We start from the raw sequence: 21,872 nt of genomic DNA on the forward strand, positions 1-21,872 counted from the left end.
GCATGGCCTACAGGTAGTACCGAAGTTTAAATATTTGGGCATAGTTATCAATAGAAATCGTATGGAGGACCAGGCAGCAAATATCTTGCCTTTACTAGACTATATAAAATCTAGTAAATAAAAGTTTAGAGAGTGGGGTACGTTGCCACTGCTGGCGGCTGGTAGGATTAATCCTATTAAAATGGTCATACTCCCAAAATGTCTATGTAATAGAACATGCTGCTACCCCAGTGTCCAAGTCCTTCTTTAATCGAATACGTGCTTTATTCCCAGCATTCATTTGGGGACATAACCGCTCTAAACGTAGCCTGTCCACTTTGCAACGCCCCAAAACCCTGGGTGTTACGGCGTTGCCAGACCTCGATCACTATTATGTAGCTGGTCAATTACGCTATTTAAGGGTGTGGGTTGCCAGTGCTTCCCTCCCAAACAGGGAACACCGTTTCGCATTTTATCTGCATCTATCATTTATGGCCGGTGCTGTAAAGTCCCTCGGGTACCGTTGCAAACTGGTCACCCATGCACAAAATAGCGGCACAGGTATGGTCAGCTGCGAAGTCTATCTACGGGTACTCGGACGTCCCCACTTGACATGCCTCTGTGGGATAACTTAAAACTTTCCCATATCGGATGACTTCGCTCCTAACTTTTGGCTCCGACGCGGAGCGGGTACTATCGGGGATATGTGTACTGGAAATGTACTTACATCTTTTACACAGATGCAAAATGACGATGGTTTGCCTAGAGAGGCTTTCTTTAGATTTTTACAATTACGCCGTGCACTTAGGGGACGATTCCCGTCATCTGAGATAAAATCTTCACTATTCCCATTGATTGGAATTTTCAAACCTCAGGGACTGAGGGTCTTGATTTCGCCCATTTATACGTCTCTTATTCAGTCTGAGTCGGCTAGTGTAAAACTGCCTGTGAAGGACAGGTGGGCTGCCCAAATACAGGACCTGTCGGAAGACGAGTGGGGGGAGATATTATCCTCTCCACTTAATGTCCCCTAAAATGATACAACGGTCAATAATACATCAAAGTTATCTCACCCCGGTGAGATTGGGTAGATACCCAAACACAGAATGCCACCGATGCCGATCCGAGAGATCAGATTTCTGGCCTATGATTTGGGCATGCCCTCTTGTATACTCCTTGGTGAGGTGATTGAGGTTGTTACTAGCGTGACCTGTATATCTGTACCCCTAACCCCACAGGTTTGACTATTTGGAATATTACCTGAAGATCAGTGGCCTCACTATACAAGGATTTTACTCCGGGAGGTACTTTAAATGGCCCGCAAAACTATTTCAGTCAGGTTGATGGATCCAAGACCTCTTAAAATCCCCAAATGGAAATCCCTGGTCAGTTCAATCCTTCCTTCCTTATAAGAGTATACTTTATGGACGCAGAGGCTGTACTGCTAAATTTACTAAAATATGGGAGACCTGGTGTAATTCCCCACTTACCCAATACACCCCACACTGGTTTACCAGCGACGCATTGTTACTGACTTGAGATGTATTGTACGGTATGATGGAAGATCTTGCCTTTCTTATATTCCCCTACTGAACACACATACGTCATGTATACTTCTGCCTGTACAGGAATCTGCGTATTCCTTCTTTTTTTTTTTTTTGTAACTCAGATGTATCGTGTAGTCTCTTTTTATTTTTCTGTTCTTTTGTATGTTCTGGTGACGTTCACCTGATTTTGTACAACTTATTTACCTTGTAATTGCATTTCATTCTTTAATAATGCTTTATTTTTTAATTTATTGCATTTGTACTACAAATTCTTAATAAAACGAATTAAAAAAAAGAAATAATTTTTGAAACTGGGCTTACATATTTAATTTTCTGAGACACTAAATTTGGGGTTTTCATTAACTGTTAGCTATACTCCAACGTTAAAAGAAAAAAATGCTGGAAATAGATCACTGTGTGTAATGAATATACATAATATTAGTTTAACTTCTGGAATGGAGTTACTGAAATTTTAATTTTTGATATTCTAACTCATTGAGAAGGATGTGTGTGTGTGTGTGTGTGTGTGTGTGTGTGTGTGTGTGTGTGTATATATATATATATGTATATGTGTGTGTGTGTGTATAATGAATATATATATAAAATAATTGTTTTTATTTTTTAAAGGAGGATTAATCTGCTACCTGTAAAGACAAATTCACCAAGCACAGAGAAGACCATACCAGTATCTCCCCAACCCAACCGAGTTGTACCCAGTAGCAATGGTAAGTAAATCTGTTAATAGATAAATATTTTACATTGCAAACTTCTCAACCACTTAAGTTCCAGAAAGTTTGTTGTAATATGAATCCTGATCTGTCCGCTTAGGCTTCGTTCACATCTGCGTCAGGGCTCCGTTCCGTCTGAGCATTCCGTCGGAACGGAGCCCTGACTGACACAAACTTTCCGTTTCAATCACCATTGTTTTCAAGGGTGACGGATCCGGTGCCAATAATTTCGGTTTGTCTCCGTTGTGCAAGGGTTCCGTCGTTTTGACTGGATGAATACCGTAGTCAGAACGGAGCCCTACCACAGATGTGAATGAAGCCTTAATATGCTACATTATGTAAGAGCAGCAAGTAGCCAAAACATTTGGCTGATAGGAGCGCTGAAAGAATGCACCAGACTCCTAGTTATGAGTCCGCTGTATTTGAGGGGAACGCTGCCCCGCTTTTATCCAGCCCCTCTCCACGTTGATTGACAGGCTGCTGTGTATGCACGTATCTACAGTAGCCTGTTAATCTTTAGCCTGAAGGGCAGGTGGAGCGCTCCCCTCATGAATACAGCGGACTCATAACGGAGTCCGGTGTATCCTGTTAGCGCATTTATTAGCCAGAAATTTCTGTTTTTGGTCAAAAAGGGTGTTTACGCTCATAAACAAGATATCCGCTGTTCTTTTTCTATGAAATTGCAGCTGTAATAGGAACATTATGTGGACAATTGGCTTGGGTGTGATCATTGTGGATGGGGCATTGGCAGCACATAATGTCACTTTTACAAGGGTTTCAAGGAAAAAAAATTAAATCTAGTTAAAACTGAAAAAATGTTAAATTCGTCCAACTCCATTAGTCTTTTTTGCTGCTTGCTTCATTTTCAGATATAAAATTGTGTACTAAATATGTTTTATACTTGGAAGTCATGTGTATATCACCCAGAGATGTGACATTTTTCTATACTCTAAATGTGGCACTTCTAGTTCTCCCTGTGTCTAGCATTTCAAGCAAATGAGGTTAAGCTGCAATACCAGACACAGGCAAGAGAGGTGCTGTTTATAGAAAAAAAAGCAGATCTTTATTCTAATGACAATCCCTCTAAATGGGAACTATTTTTTTTTTCAATAAACTGAATAAATGAATAGGTCAAGCAAATATAAGAAACTAATATATCTTAAAAAAATAAAAATGCCTCCTTTTCCACTTATTGGTGCCCTTCCCTTACAAAACTGTTCACAAAGTCTAAATTTCCTGACTTTTTCAGTCTCCTCCGCTTACTGAGGGATCAGGTTAGAGCATTGCCACCCCAGTGCTGGATTCACAGCTACACTGCTCATTACTGCGGTATAATCGCCTCCTTGCTGCAGCTTCTGTATATGTGATCGAGAAGAGAAGTGCAGTGTATAGAAGACCTGATCGCAGTTAGGCTCCAACCACTAGCTCAGAGACAACTGAGAATTCGAGCCTGCAGAGGGGAAAACTGCTAAATAATGCCACCTAACCCTAACCGATCTAACATTTATTATCACCTAGCCAGTGCCATAAGTGTGTGGAGTAGAGATGCAACCGTTCTTTCTGATTTTCGCATTTCATAAATGTCTAAATCTTGACCAAGCCGTAAGCCGGGCCCACTTTTCACTTCACATATTTTTGCTTTTCAGAAAACTCTCCGGTTCAAGACCCCAAATGTAAACCTCCAGAGCCAAAGCGTCTAAAAACAGAGCTGCCCCCATGTATGGTCCTAGATGATGAACGTCCTGGTACCAGCACAAATACAGCAAAAATGTAAGAATGTGTCGCTGGATATGTGACTGTCTTCAGAGTGCGTGCCCTTCAGTATGTTCAGCACGTGGCTGCCCCGTGGGCCGCACACACACACACACACACTGGGCACTCCATCACCCAACGGATCAACTCTGGTCTTCATACATTTTGCAGCCGCCTCTTGAAGACTAGAGTTCAGATCTCGTAAACTTGTTGTTAAGACTGAGTTTTCCTACGACTTGCTGTTCCCCTTCTTGTCGTCATTGTTCGTGTTCTGCCCTTTGTTAAAAATTTTGACTGTGTTCTATTCGGATGTGAGTGCAATATCTCCACCGGGAAAAGTGGTTCCAATTTAATGAGGACTATAAAATACAGTGAAGAGATGGCTTCTCCCACTCTCTGTTCCGGCAGGTTATGAAGGATCTACGCGGCTCCGGTGTTTTCTATTGTCTTGGCGCAGATATCTCTTACACGTAGAATTGGACAGGAAGTCTCGAAAGTTTTAGTGCTTAAAATATCACATAAACTACCCCGGAAAATTAAGATCTGTTCCTAAATATAAAAATACAGAATGGTGAAGTGGGTTGTGGGATCCTTTTTGGCGCTGGGAAAACGGAGCTCAGTAAACGCAATTCATGTGTGGGAACATTAAATCAATCCTAGTTTTATATCAGTCAGCATTGTGTACATGGAGCAAGGTGAGGAAGGTGCAGGCTTGTCCATAAAGCTACTTGCATTGATTTCTTGTCAGTAATTTTGTCCTTCGAGCCCTGCTCGTAGCAGCAGCATTCAACATTGTGGGCAGTCCATGCACTGTTATATATTAGCGTTGAACCCCATGGCTACCTACAGCTGCTACTAGAGTCTAATATATTACTGCATATGGTTATGTTATGAATATAACTGTATGCAATAAGCTCCCTCTAGTGGTGACTCCATACAGAATTTTTTTGATTTGGATAAGAAAAAGGTCGGAGTGCTATAAAGATTATTAAAGGGGTTATCTGGGAGGTGACATTTTTTTCGGTAGGGGCTGCAAATAAAATAAAAAAGCAATACTTGTCCCCGGTGATGCTTTGCTGAGGCTCCGGTAGGCACTCCCATTGGTTGTCCACATGTGTAGCGTGTAACTGCTGCAGCCAGTCAGGGGGCTCAGCGGGGCTCTGTGGTGCATAATGCCAGAATTACAACATATTGCCGCTGAGCCCTCTGTTTGCAGTGGTCAAGTGCTACATGCATGTAAAACGCTGCAGTCAGATTTTAGTTTAATGTCTCTAGTAAAATATGAAAAATTTATATACAAAGCATTTTGGTTTCTTCTGTTTTTTTTTTTTTTCTTGTAGCATTTTTGGGGTCTATGGCACTTTTGTATAACTGCAGCATGTTCTAGGTATGGCGCTAGGAAAAATGCCTGTACGAAAAGACAAAATAAAATGCCATTGAAATACTGTGTGTTTTGAAGCTCTAAAAAATACAAAAAAAAACTGCACTGTGTGAATAGACCCTTATATGTAACTTTTTGGACCCATACCCAGATTTAGCTTAGCAGGATGTATGGAGCAACTGAATGTAAGCTGCGCTGTGTGGACTCTGCTGCGCTGTGTGGGCTCTACTGCGCTGTGTGGGCTCTACTGCGCTGTGTGGACTCTGCTGCGCTGTGTGGGCTCTACTGCGCTGTGTGGGCTCTGCTGCGCTGTGTGGGCTCTACTGCGCTGTGTGGGCTCTACTGCGCTGTGTGGACTCTGCTGCGCTGTGTGGGCTCTGCTGCGCTGTGTGGGCTCTGCTGCGCCAAGTTCTCTAGCAATTGTTTTCACCACCTTTTTGTAAATTGGTAACGTCCCTGTTTTCGTTGTAGTTTTGAATGTTAGTATTTTGATATAAATAGATATTATATTTGTAAGTTTATAGTAACATTTGACTCAGTGATTTATATGTTTTTTGTAAATGTTTCCATTCAAAGACCATGTATTTTTGTGATTTCAGGCATATATTGCTTCTTTATAAAAGTCATTCAACATTTTGTTTTGATCGCTGTCATTTTATTTACATAATTAGTGGGGGAGGGTCAAATATTGTGCACTGTGCATGAAGGTCTAGAAACTTAAAGGACGAGTGTCACGGGAAAAATAATTTTTATATAAATTTGCTTTTAGTGTTTTATTAAAAAAGGTTTTATTTATTTGTGTGTTTTTTTACTTTTTTTATTTTTGAACTTTTTCTTCTCTATGGGGGCTGCCATTTTTTTTTCCATCTCTGTATGTGTTGATTAACGACACATGCAGACATGGAATACGGGACCCGTTCCATTCACTATGGTGTACGCCGTCTGTGTGGGAACGGCGCATGCGCCGCTCCCACACAATCCAAATGGAAGGTCTTCGGCCGGGCGACGTCCGGCGCCATTTTCTTGTGGACCGGATGCCTCGGCCGGACAGTAAGATTACTACTTCCGGACTTGTGTTCTGAAGCAAGCACTTGAAGCGGACGGACCAGAGGGAGCGGTGGCAGGAGCAGGTAAGTTAGGTCTGTGTATGTTCGTGTTTTAGTGTGTGATTACTACTGTATCTAAGGCTATTACACTGCATTCGCTCAAAAAATTGCGACACACAGTGTAGGAGGTTTGACCGTTCAATCCCCTCGTTTCTCCCGGCACTAGCCAGGATAAAGGAGGGGGGGATTCTGTGAGCTCACTAGAGCGAGTGAGTATTCTCAAATTTTGCAGCATAAAGCAATGTGGTTGCTTTACCACATGACAGTGCTGCAATTTTGGGAATTGCTCCATCTAGTGACCAGCACTGGGAAATGTTATAAATTAGAATCTAATTTATAATATTTCCTGACTCGTGGAAAAAATTAGAACAATGTTTAATCACTTATACACTAACTGTTTAACTTAAAAAAATAATAATATTTTTTTTCTAGCGACACATTCCCTTTAGAGTGGTTTTCCGGTCTTAAACCATCTGCATACAATTTCTAAACTGCTGTAATATTAATCACTTACTAATGTGCTGTCTGTAGCTGAAATGTCTCTGTAAACCAATCACACATACACAGCAACATGTTCTCTTCCCTCTCCTCCACCCTGAAGTACTGGATGTCACACATCACATGCCTCTTATCTTCACTGCTCCTTGCTCTCCTTCCATGTCAAGGAGTGGATCATGTTTCACATGCTGGGAAGCAGAAAGTGCAGAGTATATCAGCAGAGCTGTGTCTCTGTAGCAGACAGTGAGTAATTACAGCACTACTGTACACCTTGTAATAGAGGGGCAGGCAGCTGTACATATGGGCAATAGTTGTGAGGGGAGCAGAATCGTGGGAACTGTAGTCCTTTCCATGTAATCGCGCTGCCAGCATCAAGACCGTACTGCTCATTGCTGGGCAAGTAAATGAAAATAAAATACCCCGCCTACAGACACTGAGCCAGGCCGCTAGAATACCATTTTCATGTTCCTCAATCATTCCTGAGCCGTTTTTGCAGTGCGGCAGGGCACGTTCTGATTCCACTTTTATTCATTTTTTTGTCTCTACAAAGTCATATAAATTTATTATGAAAAATAATTGATTGAAAGTTATTCATCCCTCGGAGTCTCAGCAGAAGTCTTATTACTTAGCAAAATGTGCCAAATTTACTGGGCCATGTGTTAAATGTGGCTCAATTTTCACCAACTCGCAAACTCCAGCAACTGTTTCGATTAATATCCCCGACAATGTGCTTAAAGGGAATATCCACTTTATACCCCATCTAAATAGGATACAAATTCTGTTCTGATTATCTTTATGGTGGGCGGAGCCTTGTTTTTCTGATACAGAGATCCAAATCCCCTGCATAAGCCATTGATTTGCTTGCCTTAAAGGGAAGGTGTCACAAAAATATATTTTTCAATGTTATTGCTTTTAGTATGTTATTAAAATAAATTTTATTTATTTGTGTTTTTTTGTTATACTTTTTCTTATTTTTACTTCACTATGGGGGCTGCCAATTTTTCTTCGGCAGAGTGACATCCGGCGCCATTTTCATGTGGACCGGAAGCTGCGGCCGGACCTTAAGACGGCTACTTCCGGTCGCGGCCTCCGTCCATATGTTCAGAAGCAAGGACTAGGAGCGGCGGCAGGAGCAGGTAAGTTATGTTTGTGTATGTTCGTGTTATACTGTCTGATTACCACTGTATCTAATCCTCCTACACTCAAAAAATGGCGGCACACAGTGTAGGAGGTTTGAACATTCAACCCCCTCCTTTCTCCTGGCACTAGGGAGGGGGGATTGTTTGAGCACACTAGAGCGAGTGTGTCTGCTCCAATTTTGCAGCATAAAGCAATGTGGTTGCTTTACCACATGCCAATGCTGCAATTTTGGGAATTGCTCCCTCTAGTGACCAGCACTGGGAAATGTTATAAATTAGAATCTAATTTATAATATTTCCTGACTTGTAAAAAAATTGAAAAAATTAGAACAATGTTAAACAGTTAGTATATAAATGATTAAACGAAAAAAAAATTTCTAGCGACACATTCCCTTTAACCCGTTAGTGACCGGCCCATCGTGTTTCTATGTCGGTCACGAACGGGCCTTATTCCGGTAATTGACATAGACTTTTTACGTCGCGGCATCAGAATAAGTTTACAGAGCAGGGAGCTGTCAAATCTCCCTGCTCTCAGCTGCTAGAGGCAGCTGAGGGCTGGGGGCGTCCCTGCTCTGCCGTGTGAGATCGATATCCGTATCGATCTCACCCATTTAACCCCTCAGATGCGGTGCTCAATAGTGAGCACCGCATCTGAGTGGTTTTGGAGAGAGGGAGGGAGCTCCCTCTCTCCCCCACCGACACCCGGCGATACGATCGCCGAGTGTCAGTGTCTCCGATGGCAGCCGGGGGCCTAATAAAGGCCCCCAGGTCTGCCTGGAGCGAATGCCTGCTAGGTCATGCCGCAGGCATGACCTAGCAGATGCCTGTCCGTTCTAAACGGACAGGCAGTAATACACTGCAATACAGAAGTATTGCAGTGTATTATAATAGCGATCGCAGAATCGCATATTAAAGTCCCCTAGTGGGACTAGTAAAAAAGTAAAAAAAAAAGTTTAATAAAGTTAATAAAAAATGTGGAAAAAAAATGAACAACCCACTTTTTCCACCTTACAAACTGCTTTACTATTAAAAACCCAAAATAAAGTTAAAAAGTTACACATATTTGGTATCGCCGCGTCCGTAACGACCCCGACTATAAATCTGTTACATTATTTAACCCGCACGGTGAACGCCGTAAAAAATTAAATAAAAAAAGATGGAAAAATTGCTGTTTTCTGTGAATCCTGACTTTAAAAAAGTGTGATAAAAAGTGATCAAAAAGTTGCATCTACTCCAAAATGGTACCAATAAAAACTACAAGTCGTCCCGCAAAAAAAAAGCCCTCATACAACTGCATCGGCGAAAAAATAAAAACGTTACGGCTCTTCAAATATGGAGACACAAAAACACAATTTTGAAAAAAAAAGCGTTTTTACTGTGTAAAAGTAGTAAAACATACAAAACTATACAAATTTGGGATTGTTGCAATCGTAACGACCCGCTGAATAAAGTTATTGTGTTATTTATAGCACACGGTAAACGGCGTAGATTTAGGACGCAAAGAAGAGTGGCGAAATTTCAGATTTTTTTCTATTTCCCCCCAAAAAAAGTTAATACAAGTTAATCAATAAATAATATGTACCTCAAAATGGTGCTATTAAAAAATACAACTTGTCCCGCAAAAAACAAGATCTTATACAGCTATGTCCACGCAAAAATAAAAGAGTTATAGCTCTTGGAATGCGACGATGGAAAAACCTAAAAAATGGCTTGGTCATTAAGGTCTAAAGTAGGCTGGTCATTAAGGGGTTAAGCTGCCACTAACAGGAGCATAGTGTATACTGTACCACATTTAACTCCATAAAAAAAACCAGTGTGCTGTGAGCTCCCGCTATTGGAAGTGACCTGTGCAGGGGATTTGTTGCTCTGTATCAGAAAATAGAAGTTCTGACTTTTATAAAGAGAAATTAAGAAATTAATTGGCCCACAGTTTTAGATTAAAAAAAAAAAATGATGAAAGTTGGACATTTAATCTTCTCTACATTTGTAATCGATACTATATGGACAAAAGTATTGGGACATCTAAACATTGCATTCTGGTGTTTAATTCAGTCCCAGTCCCACAGGTGTATAACATCATCTGCCTTTATAAACATTTGTGACATAATGGGTCGTTGTAAAGAGATCACTGGATTCCTGTGCGGTCCTCTAAGGGTATCACATGGCCTATTTTCGGGCTAAAAACGTCTGAAAAATCGGAAGCAGATCGCCTCCAAACATCTGCCCATTCATTTCAATGGGAAAAATGGCGTCCTGTTCCGATGGGCCGTTTTTTTTAATGCGGCCATGTAAAAACAAAAGCAGCGAAAAAGAAGTGCAGGACACTTCTTGGGACGTTTTTGGAGCGGTTTTCCATAGACTATTAAAAAAAGCTCCAAAAACGGCCGTAAAAAAAACGCAGCGAACATCGCGAGTGGCACAAAAAAACGTCTGAAAATCAGGAGTTGGTTTCTCTTGAAAACAGCTCTGTATTTTGAGATGTTTTTGACTCTGCGTGTGAACATACCCTAATACGATGCCACCATTGTAACAAGTCCGTTCCTGATATTTCTTCCCTCCTAGATTTTCCACGATCACCTGTGAGTGATATTACTGTAAAGTGGAAGCAACTCAGCCACGAAGTGCAGACCATGTAAAGTGAGGCTATGTTCACTAGGGCTATTTTCAGCCGTTTTTCGGGCTGTAAACGCACCCTAAAAATGTGGGGGCTGAGCGCCTCCAAATAGCTGCCCATTGATTTAAAAACGGGTGTGTAAAAAAACGCCTCGTAAAAAGAAGTGCATATCGCTTCTTGAGCCATTTTTCATTGACTCAGTAGAAATATGGCCGTAAAAAACGCATAATATTATGGGGGTCGGTACCTTAGTTCCAGTGAAGGGAAATCCTAATTCTTCAGCACACAAGAAATTTTGGACAATTGTAAATTGTAGCTTCCAACTTTGTGTGAACAGTTTGGGGTTCTGCCCTTTTCTCTTCCTCATGACTGTGCCCAAGGTCCATAAAGACATGGTTGGGTGGGTTTGCTGTGGAAGAACTTGATTGGCTGCACAGAGTCCTGACCTCGACCCCATCCAACACCTTTGTGATGAATTGAGACACTGATTGTGAGCCAGGCCCCCTGACCAACATTGTCTCTGGCCTCACAAATGTTCTTCTAGATGAATGGGCACGAATTCTCAGACTCCAAACTCTTGTAGTAATTCTTCCCAGGAGAGTGGATGATGTTTTAAGCTCCAAAGGGACTAACGTCATATTAATGTCTATGGGTTTAGAATGAGATGTCATAAAAGCTCCTGTAGCTGTAAAGTGTCCCAATACTTTTGTCCACATAGTGCATGTGTTGGGCTCCTGTAGTTTATTGTCACTGACCTCTGCACAAGCCAAGGTGCAAATGGAGTATTTTTCTCCAATATTTGTATAATGATGGGAAAGCTGATTCATAAAGAAGCCATTAAAGTGATGATCTACCTGCTGCCTCGTGGGGAGGGGGGGGGGGGTGTGTGGGATTGGATGTGTGACTTTTTTTTTTTTTTGTATAAACTCTTTTTATTGAAAGTAGACACATATAAAGTAACAAACATTATTGTCTTTACAGTTTTTACAAACTTTTCCTGTTTCATAGTATATTAACACTGTTTCTCAGTGACCCGTCACATCTTATCATATCATGCCAATTTACATACCATGTCCACTGTTATTAATGTGCTTCTTTTCAGTAACCATACGTGTGTCTACTGGTTTTCAGAACAAGTAATTAACAGACATACAAACAATTAAAGAACATGTAAACCACTGTGATCATATCTCAGATATAATTTTAGATATCAATCGGCCAAAGACCCGGATTGAAATGTTAATAAATAAATATCCATTTTCTATTCTCTATTTATCTGTCTCTTTGTAACTTTCGTAGTCTTCTGACTTTTTACTGTCTTTTTACATCTCTGTGTCCCTTCCATATTTCTAAACTTTATCTCTCTATTCTATCCAGGGCTGCCATATATTTAAGAAAGAGCTTCTATTTTTGTTTTCCCACCCAGCTAGTTCTTCCAACCTGCAAATCTGATGTATTTTAGCCATAAGTTGCGATCTAGTAGGGGAAGTTGTCTTTTTCCATTGAGTCGGTATCAGTAGTTTTGCTGCAGATATTATATAAGTAGGTAGATTTTCAGCTGAAGGCGAAAGATCTTTAATAGGCAACCAAAGTAACACTAGTTCTTTCGTGAGTTTTATCGAAACAGAACACACATCCCAAATCAGTTTCCACTTCTCTCCAGAAACCCTGTATTTTCGTACAAGACCACCAGATATGGGACATATTACCTACTTCTTTATCACATCTCCAGCACTTGTTCACTGGCGAGAGTGATATGTTATGTAGAAATTCAGGTGTTCTGTACCAATTTTGTGAGTGTTTTATATGAGTTTTCCTGTACTCTAAGGGTATGTGCACACACACTAATTACGTCCGTAATTGACGGACGTATTTCGGCCGCAAGTCCCGGACCGAACTCAGTGCAGGGAGCCGGGCTCCTAGCATCATACTTATGTACGATGCTGAGTCCCTGCCTCTCCGTGGAACTACTGTCCCGTACTGAAAACATGATTACAGTACGTGACAGTTGTCCTGCAGCGAGGCAGGGACTCCTAGCATCGTACATAACTATGATGCTAGGAGCCCGGCTCCCTGCACTAAGTTCGGTCCGGGACTTACGGCCGAAATACGTCCGTCAATTACGGACGTAATTAGTGTGTGTGCACATACCCTAATACATCTCGAGAAGCCATGGGAGTTTCTCATAATAATAGATCTCTCTTTTTCAGAGAATCTGCTACCAAATTCTTTCTCCCAAGCGCACACATAACTCGGGACATTATTTGACATATTAGTTACTAGTTCTTTATATATCTTGGAAATAGATCTTTTGGGAACTGTAGGAAATAATGTATAATTTTCTAACCAAGTCGGCTCCGATTTTCTCTCCTTTGCTAACATCTTCAATTTCTGACACGTGTGTGCGAAATCCAGCGTCTGTATATCGTTGGGTTGCGGTATGTGTAATTCTCTGTGTAATTGCTCCAGAGATGGTAAATCAGTCTCTTCGAAGAGCCTTGCTATTTTTATGGAGTGCTGCTGTGACCACGTCTCTGGGATCCGAGTACAATTCTTATCAACTAAACATGGTGCCATGGACAGAGGCATCAGAATTGAGTACATATTATTCTGTAGATGTAAAGCCGAGGAGGTTTGACATATCTTAATTAGTCCTCTAGTCATGTCGCTGTGAATCCATGTACTGGAGGGCAATTGTGACCCTACCCATAAGTAAGATACCAGGCTATTACCTAATGAGTACCGTTCTATATCAACATGTGGAAGTGAGATGTTTTCATTTGCTGTGTCCATCTCCCTAATTGTATAGCTCTATAATAGGTATTTAGATCTGGGAATGACAGCCCTCCCTCCCCCTTTCTCCTCATCAATTGTGTGTATGCGAGTCTAGGACGTTTTTTATTCCATAAGAACTCCATGAATAATCTTTTGAATCTAGTGAAGTAATATGTTGGTATATGAATGGGCAAAGATTGTAAGATGTAAAGAATTTGAGGTATGACAAATGCTGTAATCAGGTTTTTCCTGCCTAGCATTGTCATAAATGGTATTTTCAATTTTGCTAAAAACTTTTTTTATTTTGTAGTATATCGGATTATAATTCCTATCAAACAGCATCTTTGGGTTCGCTGTAATTTTTAAACCTAAATATTTTAGTTCAGACTTCGGCCATTTAAAGGGAGATTGTGTACTGACAGCTAGGAACGTACTCTGTGGCAGTGACACATTAAGCGCTTCTGATTTGTCATAATTGATTTTAAAGTTAGATACCTGGCCAAAATCTTCAAAGATCCGTAAAATTTTTGGAAGTGCTTCCAAGGGGTTGGTGATATATATTAACAAATCGTCAGCAAAGGCTGCTGTTTTATGTTCAAAATTCCCTACTTGAAGCCCTTTAATTTCGGGAGTTTGTCTTATCTTTAATAGCAATGTTTCCATTACAAGTATGAACAAGGTAGGGGATAGGGGACATCCCTGACGTGTTCCATTCCCAATAGGAAAGGGATCTGAAAAGACGCCGTTTACTTGTATTCTTGCTGTGGGGTTCTTATATAAGGAGAAAATTGCGTCTATGAATTGTTGCGGGAAATCAAATTTATGCAGAACCGCTTTTAAATAAGGCCAGTCAATACGGTCAAATGCTTTTTCTGCATCTGTACCAAGAAGCATCAGAGGGATCTTGTGTTGTTTTGCATAGAACAGGGCTTGAACGCTCCTAGTGGTGTTAAACTTCCCCTCTCGTCCAGGCACAAATCACACTTGTTCCACTCCTATCAGCTTTGCCAGAAAGGAACCAATTCTTGTCGCTAATAATTTTTGCCCACCATTTTAAATCCGCATTCAGTAGGGAAATAGGTCTATAGTTACCGCATCTCTCCAGATCCCTCCCCTCTTTAGGGATTATTGTGATGTTTGCTGCTAATGCTTGTGTTGGGAAGTGTGTACCCCTCAAAACATCGTTACATACTGACATGAAATAAGGCAATAGGGTTTGTTTAAACTTTTTAAAGTAAATAATAGGAAGACCATCTGGTCCAGGGCTTTTCCCATTTGGAATGGAACTCAAAGTTTTTTCTATTTCCTCTAAAGTGAATGGGGCGATTAACGAGGATTTTTCCTCTTCTGTCAAGGATGGAGCCTCAATTGATTTAAAAAAATTCTCTACCATATTAACCCGTGAAACCTCTTTATTTTGATCACCTTCCGTATCTAGGTTATACAACTCCTCATAATAGTTCCGAAATTCTTGAGCTATTTGGTCCGTCTTCGTGATTTTCTTATTTAAGGTGTCTCGGATAGATGATATAAATGTTTTCCCTCTTTTGCTGTTTAATAAGATTTGACATCATTTTATTCCCTTTATCCCCATGGGCATATGATTTATATTTAAGTAGCTGAAGGGATTTCGCTGCTCTTACATTCATTACATTTTTCAATTTCTGTCTGAGATTCTGGAGTTCTATCTGATTAGCTTGCAGTTGCGATTTCTTATGCACTGATTCTAAATAGGAGATTTGGTTTAACGCCTCATTTATGAGTTGAGATCTCTGTCTCTTTACACGTGAGCCCAAAGCTATTAATTCTCCTCTCACAAACGCCTTGTGTGTCTCCCATAGTATAGGTCTGGATATGAGAGGATCATCATTAAATGCAAAGAATTCTTTCAATTTACTTTCAATCGAGGCTACATCTGTAATACTTTCTAATAGTGTATCATTCAATCTCCAATTCCACTCCCTGGCTGGCAATTCTGCCAAAGTTATCTTAACAGAAATTGGGGCATGATCTGAAATAGTAATGTTCCCGATTGTAGAAGAACATATTTGGGGCAAATACTGTTTAGGTAAAAATAAGTAATCTAAGCGATGGTACGAATCATGTGGATTAGAGTAGAAGGTGTAATCTCTCATAGATGGATGTTGAAGTCTCCATACATCTATTAACTGAAATTTGGTTAGCATAACTTTAAGACGTCTTAGGTTTTTGTGGGCAATAGGTGATATTTTTGAAGAGGAGTCCATAATCGGATCTAAAGTTAGGTTAAAGTCTCCCCCTAATATCACTAGGCCCTCGAAAAAAGGTTGCAATAATCGCAATAATCGCATTACTTTCAGCAACCACTGCGCCTGTCTCACGTTCGGTGCATAGAGGTTTACCAGCGTGACTTTCCTACCGGAGATAGTACCTTTTAGAAAGATATATCTTCCTACTTGTGAGGTTTCAAGGGTAAATGGTATAGTATTCCATATGGCAATTGAGACGCCTCTAGAAGCTGCATCGTGAGTACAATGATACCATTTATCATATGTTTTAGTATGAAGTGATGGGATCTTGTTTGTTTTAAAGTGTGTTTCCTGCAAGAAGATCAAATCGGCAGCTTCCCGTCTCATTAAATTAAATATCTGGCTTCTTTTTTGCGGAATATTCAATCCTTTAACATTAAATGATATTATTTTGCATAAAGCCATCTATCCACCTCATTGTGAGACAGACGCAGTATTATCCAAGTATGATCACAGTATAAACGTAACAAATTATGTACAAATGCATTTTTAAGCACTTCTTCTATATCTTGCCCGCCATGTATAACTGAGCTTATCGATATGTCAAGACATAGAATTAACCATAGTCTGATGACCATAGAGAGATAGTCATTCTCCCTGGTCGCGGTTTGTTTTCTCTTACTAGAACAGTAATAAAGTAAGGAAAGACAAGAGGGGGGGGGGGGGGGGGGGGTAAGCATAGCGCCACCAAGTATAAATTCCCCCTCCAGAAACTTTAGTAGCGAACTAAACAATCTTTGCGGTAAAGAACAGCTTCTCCTCTGTTTATGCTAGACTGAATACAGACTTATTTTATACAGGAATTACTTAAAGCGCCCATTTTAAATTTTCTCACCTAATAATAATAATAATAATAATCTTTATTTATATAGCGCCAACATATTACGCAGCACTTTACAATTTAGAGGGAACATGAAACAAACAATATCAGACATTACATAGTGACAAAGTTCATTTACAATTCAAACCTGGGTAGTGAGGACCCTGCTCGCAAGAGCTTACAATCTATGAGGACATAAGGGAGACACAAAGTGTAACAGTGTTTGTTCTGTACAATAGTCCGGCCATTTTTATACACATGCGGTGGTAACATAAAGCTGCATGAGCCGGTCACCAGCCAGTATCCATGTATGACGGACATGAAGAGAAGGAGTGTGAGGGAATCTTATTCTGATGACTAATCTAAATGGAGGGCCATGGAAAGGAGTCAGATTAGGGAATGTTATACCTATATATACTGTGAAAATGTAATATTAATGTAATATTTTAACATCTATCCAGTTCAAGTGTCTCGAGGCCTGAAATCGGTCGCTTGTTGTTTCTTATTTCTTGGAGACTTCATTCTAGAAGCTCTCTGCCACTCCTCTTGTGACGGTAGTACCGGAAAATTTGTATCTAGCTGTGCTGGTAGCCAGGACGGGATTTCAATTGGATGAATTTCTGTCTTCTCCCAAAACTTTGGTAAATCCTCTGGAGCTCGAATAGAAATTTGCCTTCCATCTTTTATGGTTGCTAGTCCGAACGGATATAGCCATCGCACTGGTAATTTCTTAGATCTCAATTTATCTGTGATAGGTTTCAAAATTCTTCCCTTTGCAAGGGTGCTAGGAGCAAGATCCTGAAAAAATAATAGTTTGGACTCCTCGAACTGAAAGTCTCCTTTTTCTCTCGCCGCCTTCAACAAACATGCCGTATCCACGAAGCTCAGCAATCCACAAATTATATCTCTCGGCGGTTCATGCAGTGCAGGTTTTGGTCTAAGAGCTCTATGTACCCGCTCTATTACCATTGTAGCGGCTCTCTCTTGCCCCACTAGTTCCACAAAAATTTGGTTCGTCACCTGTTGCAGCACTTCTCCTGTTGTCAGCTCGGAGAGGCCTCTTATTCTTATATTCCGTCTTCTGCTGCGATTTTCTTGATCCTCTATCATCAGGTGAGTATTATTAATGTGGAGTTGATGTGATGCCAGCGTGGTATTAACCGCGGCACTATGTTCCAAAATGGAGGACTGGGTTTCTTCCAGTGCATCCACTCTGTCCAATTTGTCTGATGTCGTTTTTTATATCTGCTAATTCCTGCATTATCGGTGAGACCGCCTGTGTCAAGACTTTCTTAAAATATGATCTCGATAATGTATCTCTGCTCCTTGCCGTGTCCGAGTATGCTGTCGAACTTTCTCCATCGGAGTCGTCATCTCCGGCTTCTTCTGCTTGGCGTTCCAGCGCCATTTTAGTCGGGGACGCGAGTTTTTTCTTCAGAAATGTGTCCATTTCTGGTTGTTGTTTCCCCTGTTTTGTCAGACCGGGAGAGTCTTTGTATTTATCCTTAGAGGTTCTCACCATTTTGTCGCTGTAATCCGCTTAGAAGCTGTTGTTTCTGGAGGTGAAGTGAGGAGCTCCCAAGTTAAGCGTCCATCACGATGCGCGGTAACTCTGCCCCCGGATGTGTGACTTTTAAAGAGAAAATACCTCATAAGGAAAAATTCATTTCCGAACTAAAGTGGAAAGATGCATTTGATGTAAAGACAGGATCACCAGACACAACTCGTCAAAGTGTCGTTTGCAAAAAGAAAGCAGCCGTGTCTTCTAAATCTCCTACAAGCACTATGAGTTAGCACTGATTGGACGATGTCAGACTAATATCAGATCCCATTCATAAGGGGAATGGTACTGCCAGCTAACAATTTATTCATCCATTTCCAGGAGGAATAACAGGAATGTCACAAAATAGAGTTCTAAGAAATGCTTCAATTTTTTTTTATTTTATGGGAATTGCAAGTATTTACTAAAACAGGAGAATTCATAGGTTCTCTATACTACAACACACAGGAGAGCTGACAGCTCCGCTATACTACACCACACAGGAGAACTGACAGCTCCTCTATACTACACCACACAGGAGAGCTGACAGCTCCTCTATACTACACCACACAGGAGAGCTGACAGATCCGCTATACTACACCACACAGGAGAACTGACAGCTCCTCTATACTACACCACACAGGAGAGCTGACAGATCCGCTATACTACACCACACAGGAGAGCTGACAGATCCTCTATACTACACCACACAGGAGAGTTGACAGCTCCTCTATACTACACCACACAGGAGAACTGACAGCTCCGCTATACTACACCACACAGGAGAACTGACAGCTCCTCTATACTACACCACACAGGAGAGCTGACAGATCCGCTATACTACAACACACAGGAGAGCTGACAGATCCTCTATACTACACCACACAGGAGAGCTGACAGCTCCTCTATACTACACCACACAGGAGAACTGACAGCTCCTCTATACTACACCACAAAGAAGAGCTGACAGCTCCTCTATACTACACCACACAGGAAAGCTGACAGCTCCTCTATACTACACCACACAGGAGAGCTGACAGCTCCGCTATACTACACCACACAGGAGAACTGACAGCTCCGCTATACTACACCACACAGGAGAACTGACAGCTCCTCTATAATACACCACACAGGAGAGCTGACAGGTTCTCTGTACTACACCACACAGGAGAGCTGACAGCTCCGCTATACTACACCACACAGGAGAACTGACAGCTCCTCTATACTACACCACACAGGAGAGCTGACAGCTCCTCTATACTACACCACACAGGGGAGCTGACAGCTCCTCTATACTACACCACACAGGAGAGCTGACAGATCCTCTATACTACACCACACAGGAGAGCTGACAGCTCCTCTATACTACACCACACAGGAGAACTGACAGCTCCTCTATACTACACCACACAGGAGAACTGACAGCTCCTCTATACTACACCGCACAGGAGAGCTGACAGATCCTCTATACTACACCGCACAGGAGAGCTGACAGATCTGCTATACTACACCCCACAGGAGAACTGACAGCTCCGCTATACTACACCACACAGGAGAACTGACAGCTCCTCTATAATACACCACACAGGAGAGCTGACAGCTCCTCTATACTACACCACACAGGAGAACTGACAGCTCCTCTATACTACACCACACAGAAGAGCTGACAGCTCCTCTATACTACACCACACAGGAAAGCTGATAGCTCCTCTATACTACACCACACAGGAGAACTGACAGCTCCTCTATACTACACCGCACAGGAGAACTGACAGCTCCTTTATACTACACCACACAGGAGAGCTGACAGCTCCGCTATACTACACCACACAGGAGAACTGACAGCTCCGCTATACTACACCACACAGGAGAACTGACAGCTCCTCTATACTACACCACACAGGAGAGCTGACAGATCCGCTATACTACAACACACAGGAGAGCTGACAGATCCTCTATACTACACCACACAGGAGAGCTGACAGCTCCTCTATACTACACCACACAGGAGAACTGACAGCTCCTCTATACTACACCACACAGAAGAGCTGACAGCTCCTCTATACTACACCACACAGGAAAGCTGACAGCTCCTCTATACTACACCACACAGGAGAGCTGACAGCTCCGCTATACTACACCACACAGGAGAACTGACAGCTCCTCTATAATACACCACACAGGAGAGCTGACAGGTTCTCTGTACTACACCACACAGGAGAGCTGACAGCTCCGCTATACTACACCACACAGGAGAACTGACAGCTCCTCTATACTACACCACACAGGAGAGCTGACAGCTCCTCTATACTACACCACACAGGGGAGCTGACAGCTCCTCTATACTACACCACACAGGAGAACTGACAGATCCTCTATCCTACACCACACAGGAGAGCTGACAGCTCCTCTATACTACACCACACAGGAGAACTGACAGCTCCTCTATACTACACCACACAGGAGAACTGACAGCTCCTCTATACTACACCACACAGGAGAACTGACAGCTCCTCTATACTACACCGCACAGGAGAGCTGACAGATCCTCTATACTACACCGCACAGGAGAGCTGACAGATCCTCTATACTACACCGCACAGGAGAGCTGACAGATCTGCTATACTACACCCCACAGGAGAACTTACAGATCCTCTATACTACACCACACAGGAGAGCTGACAGATCCTCTATACTACACTACACAGGAGAGCTGACAGATCCTCTATACTACACCACACAGGAGAGCGGACAGCTCCGCTATTCTACACCACACAGGAGAGCTGACAGCTCCTCTATACTACACCACACAGGAGAGCTGACAGCTCCTCTATACTACACCACACAGGAGAGCTGACAGCTCCTCTATACTACACCACACAGGAGAACTGACAGCTACTCTATACTACACCGCACAGGAGAGCTGACAGATCCTCTATACTACACTACACAGGAGAGCTGACAGATCCTCTATACTACACCACACAGGAGAGCGGACAGCTCCGCTATTCTTAACCACACAGGAGAGCTGACAGCTCCTCTATACTACACCACACAGGAGAGCTGACAGCTCCTCTATACTACACCACACAGGAGAGCTGACAGCTCCTCTATACTACACCACACAGGAGAACTGACAGCTCCGCTATACTACACCACACAGGAGAACTGACAGCTCCGCTATACTACACCACACAGGAGAACTGACAGCTCCTCTATACTACACCACACAGGAGAGCTGACAGGTTCTCCATACTACACCACACAGGAGAGCTGACAGCTCCGCTATACTACATCACACAGGAGAACTGACAGCTCCTCTATACTACACCACACAGGAGAGCTGACAGGTTCTTTCTACTACACCACACGAGAGCTGACAGCTCCGCTATTCTACACCACACAGGAGAACTGACAGCTCCTCTATACTACACCACACCACACAGGAGAGCTGACAGGTTCTCTATACTACACCACACAGGAGAGCTGACAGCTCCTCTATACTACACCACACAGGAGAGCTGACAGCTCCTCTATACTACACCACACAGGAGAGCTGACAGCTCCTCTATACTACACCACACAGGAGAGCTGACACATCCTCTATACTACACCACACAGGAGAACTGACAGCTCCTCTATACTACACCACACAGGAGAGCTGACAGCTCCTCTATACTACACCACACAGGAGAGCTGACACAT

General features: G+C 42.1%; 1 protein-coding gene across 3 annotated transcripts in view; it reads left to right on the forward strand.

The window, feature by feature from the left end:
- Positions 1-21,872, forward strand: part of CHAF1B (chromatin assembly factor 1 subunit B) — a 102,184-nt gene that overhangs the window by 27,021 nt on the left and 53,291 nt on the right. For all 3 annotated transcript variants that reach the window (XR_012881609.1, XM_075854598.1, XM_075854597.1), the window contains exons 13-14: positions 2,154-2,251; positions 3,901-4,024. Coding sequence is in view for 2 of the 3 variants with exons in the window: in XM_075854598.1 (XP_075710713.1) it covers positions 2,154-2,251; positions 3,901-4,024 (222 nt within the window). In the remaining variant the exon portion in view is untranslated. The remainder of the gene's footprint in view (positions 1-2,153; positions 2,252-3,900; positions 4,025-21,872) is intronic.

This window comes from Rhinoderma darwinii, chromosome 2, assembly GCF_050947455.1.
Source record: "Rhinoderma darwinii isolate aRhiDar2 chromosome 2, aRhiDar2.hap1, whole genome shotgun sequence".
Lineage (NCBI taxonomy): Eukaryota > Metazoa > Chordata > Amphibia > Anura > Rhinodermatidae > Rhinoderma > Rhinoderma darwinii.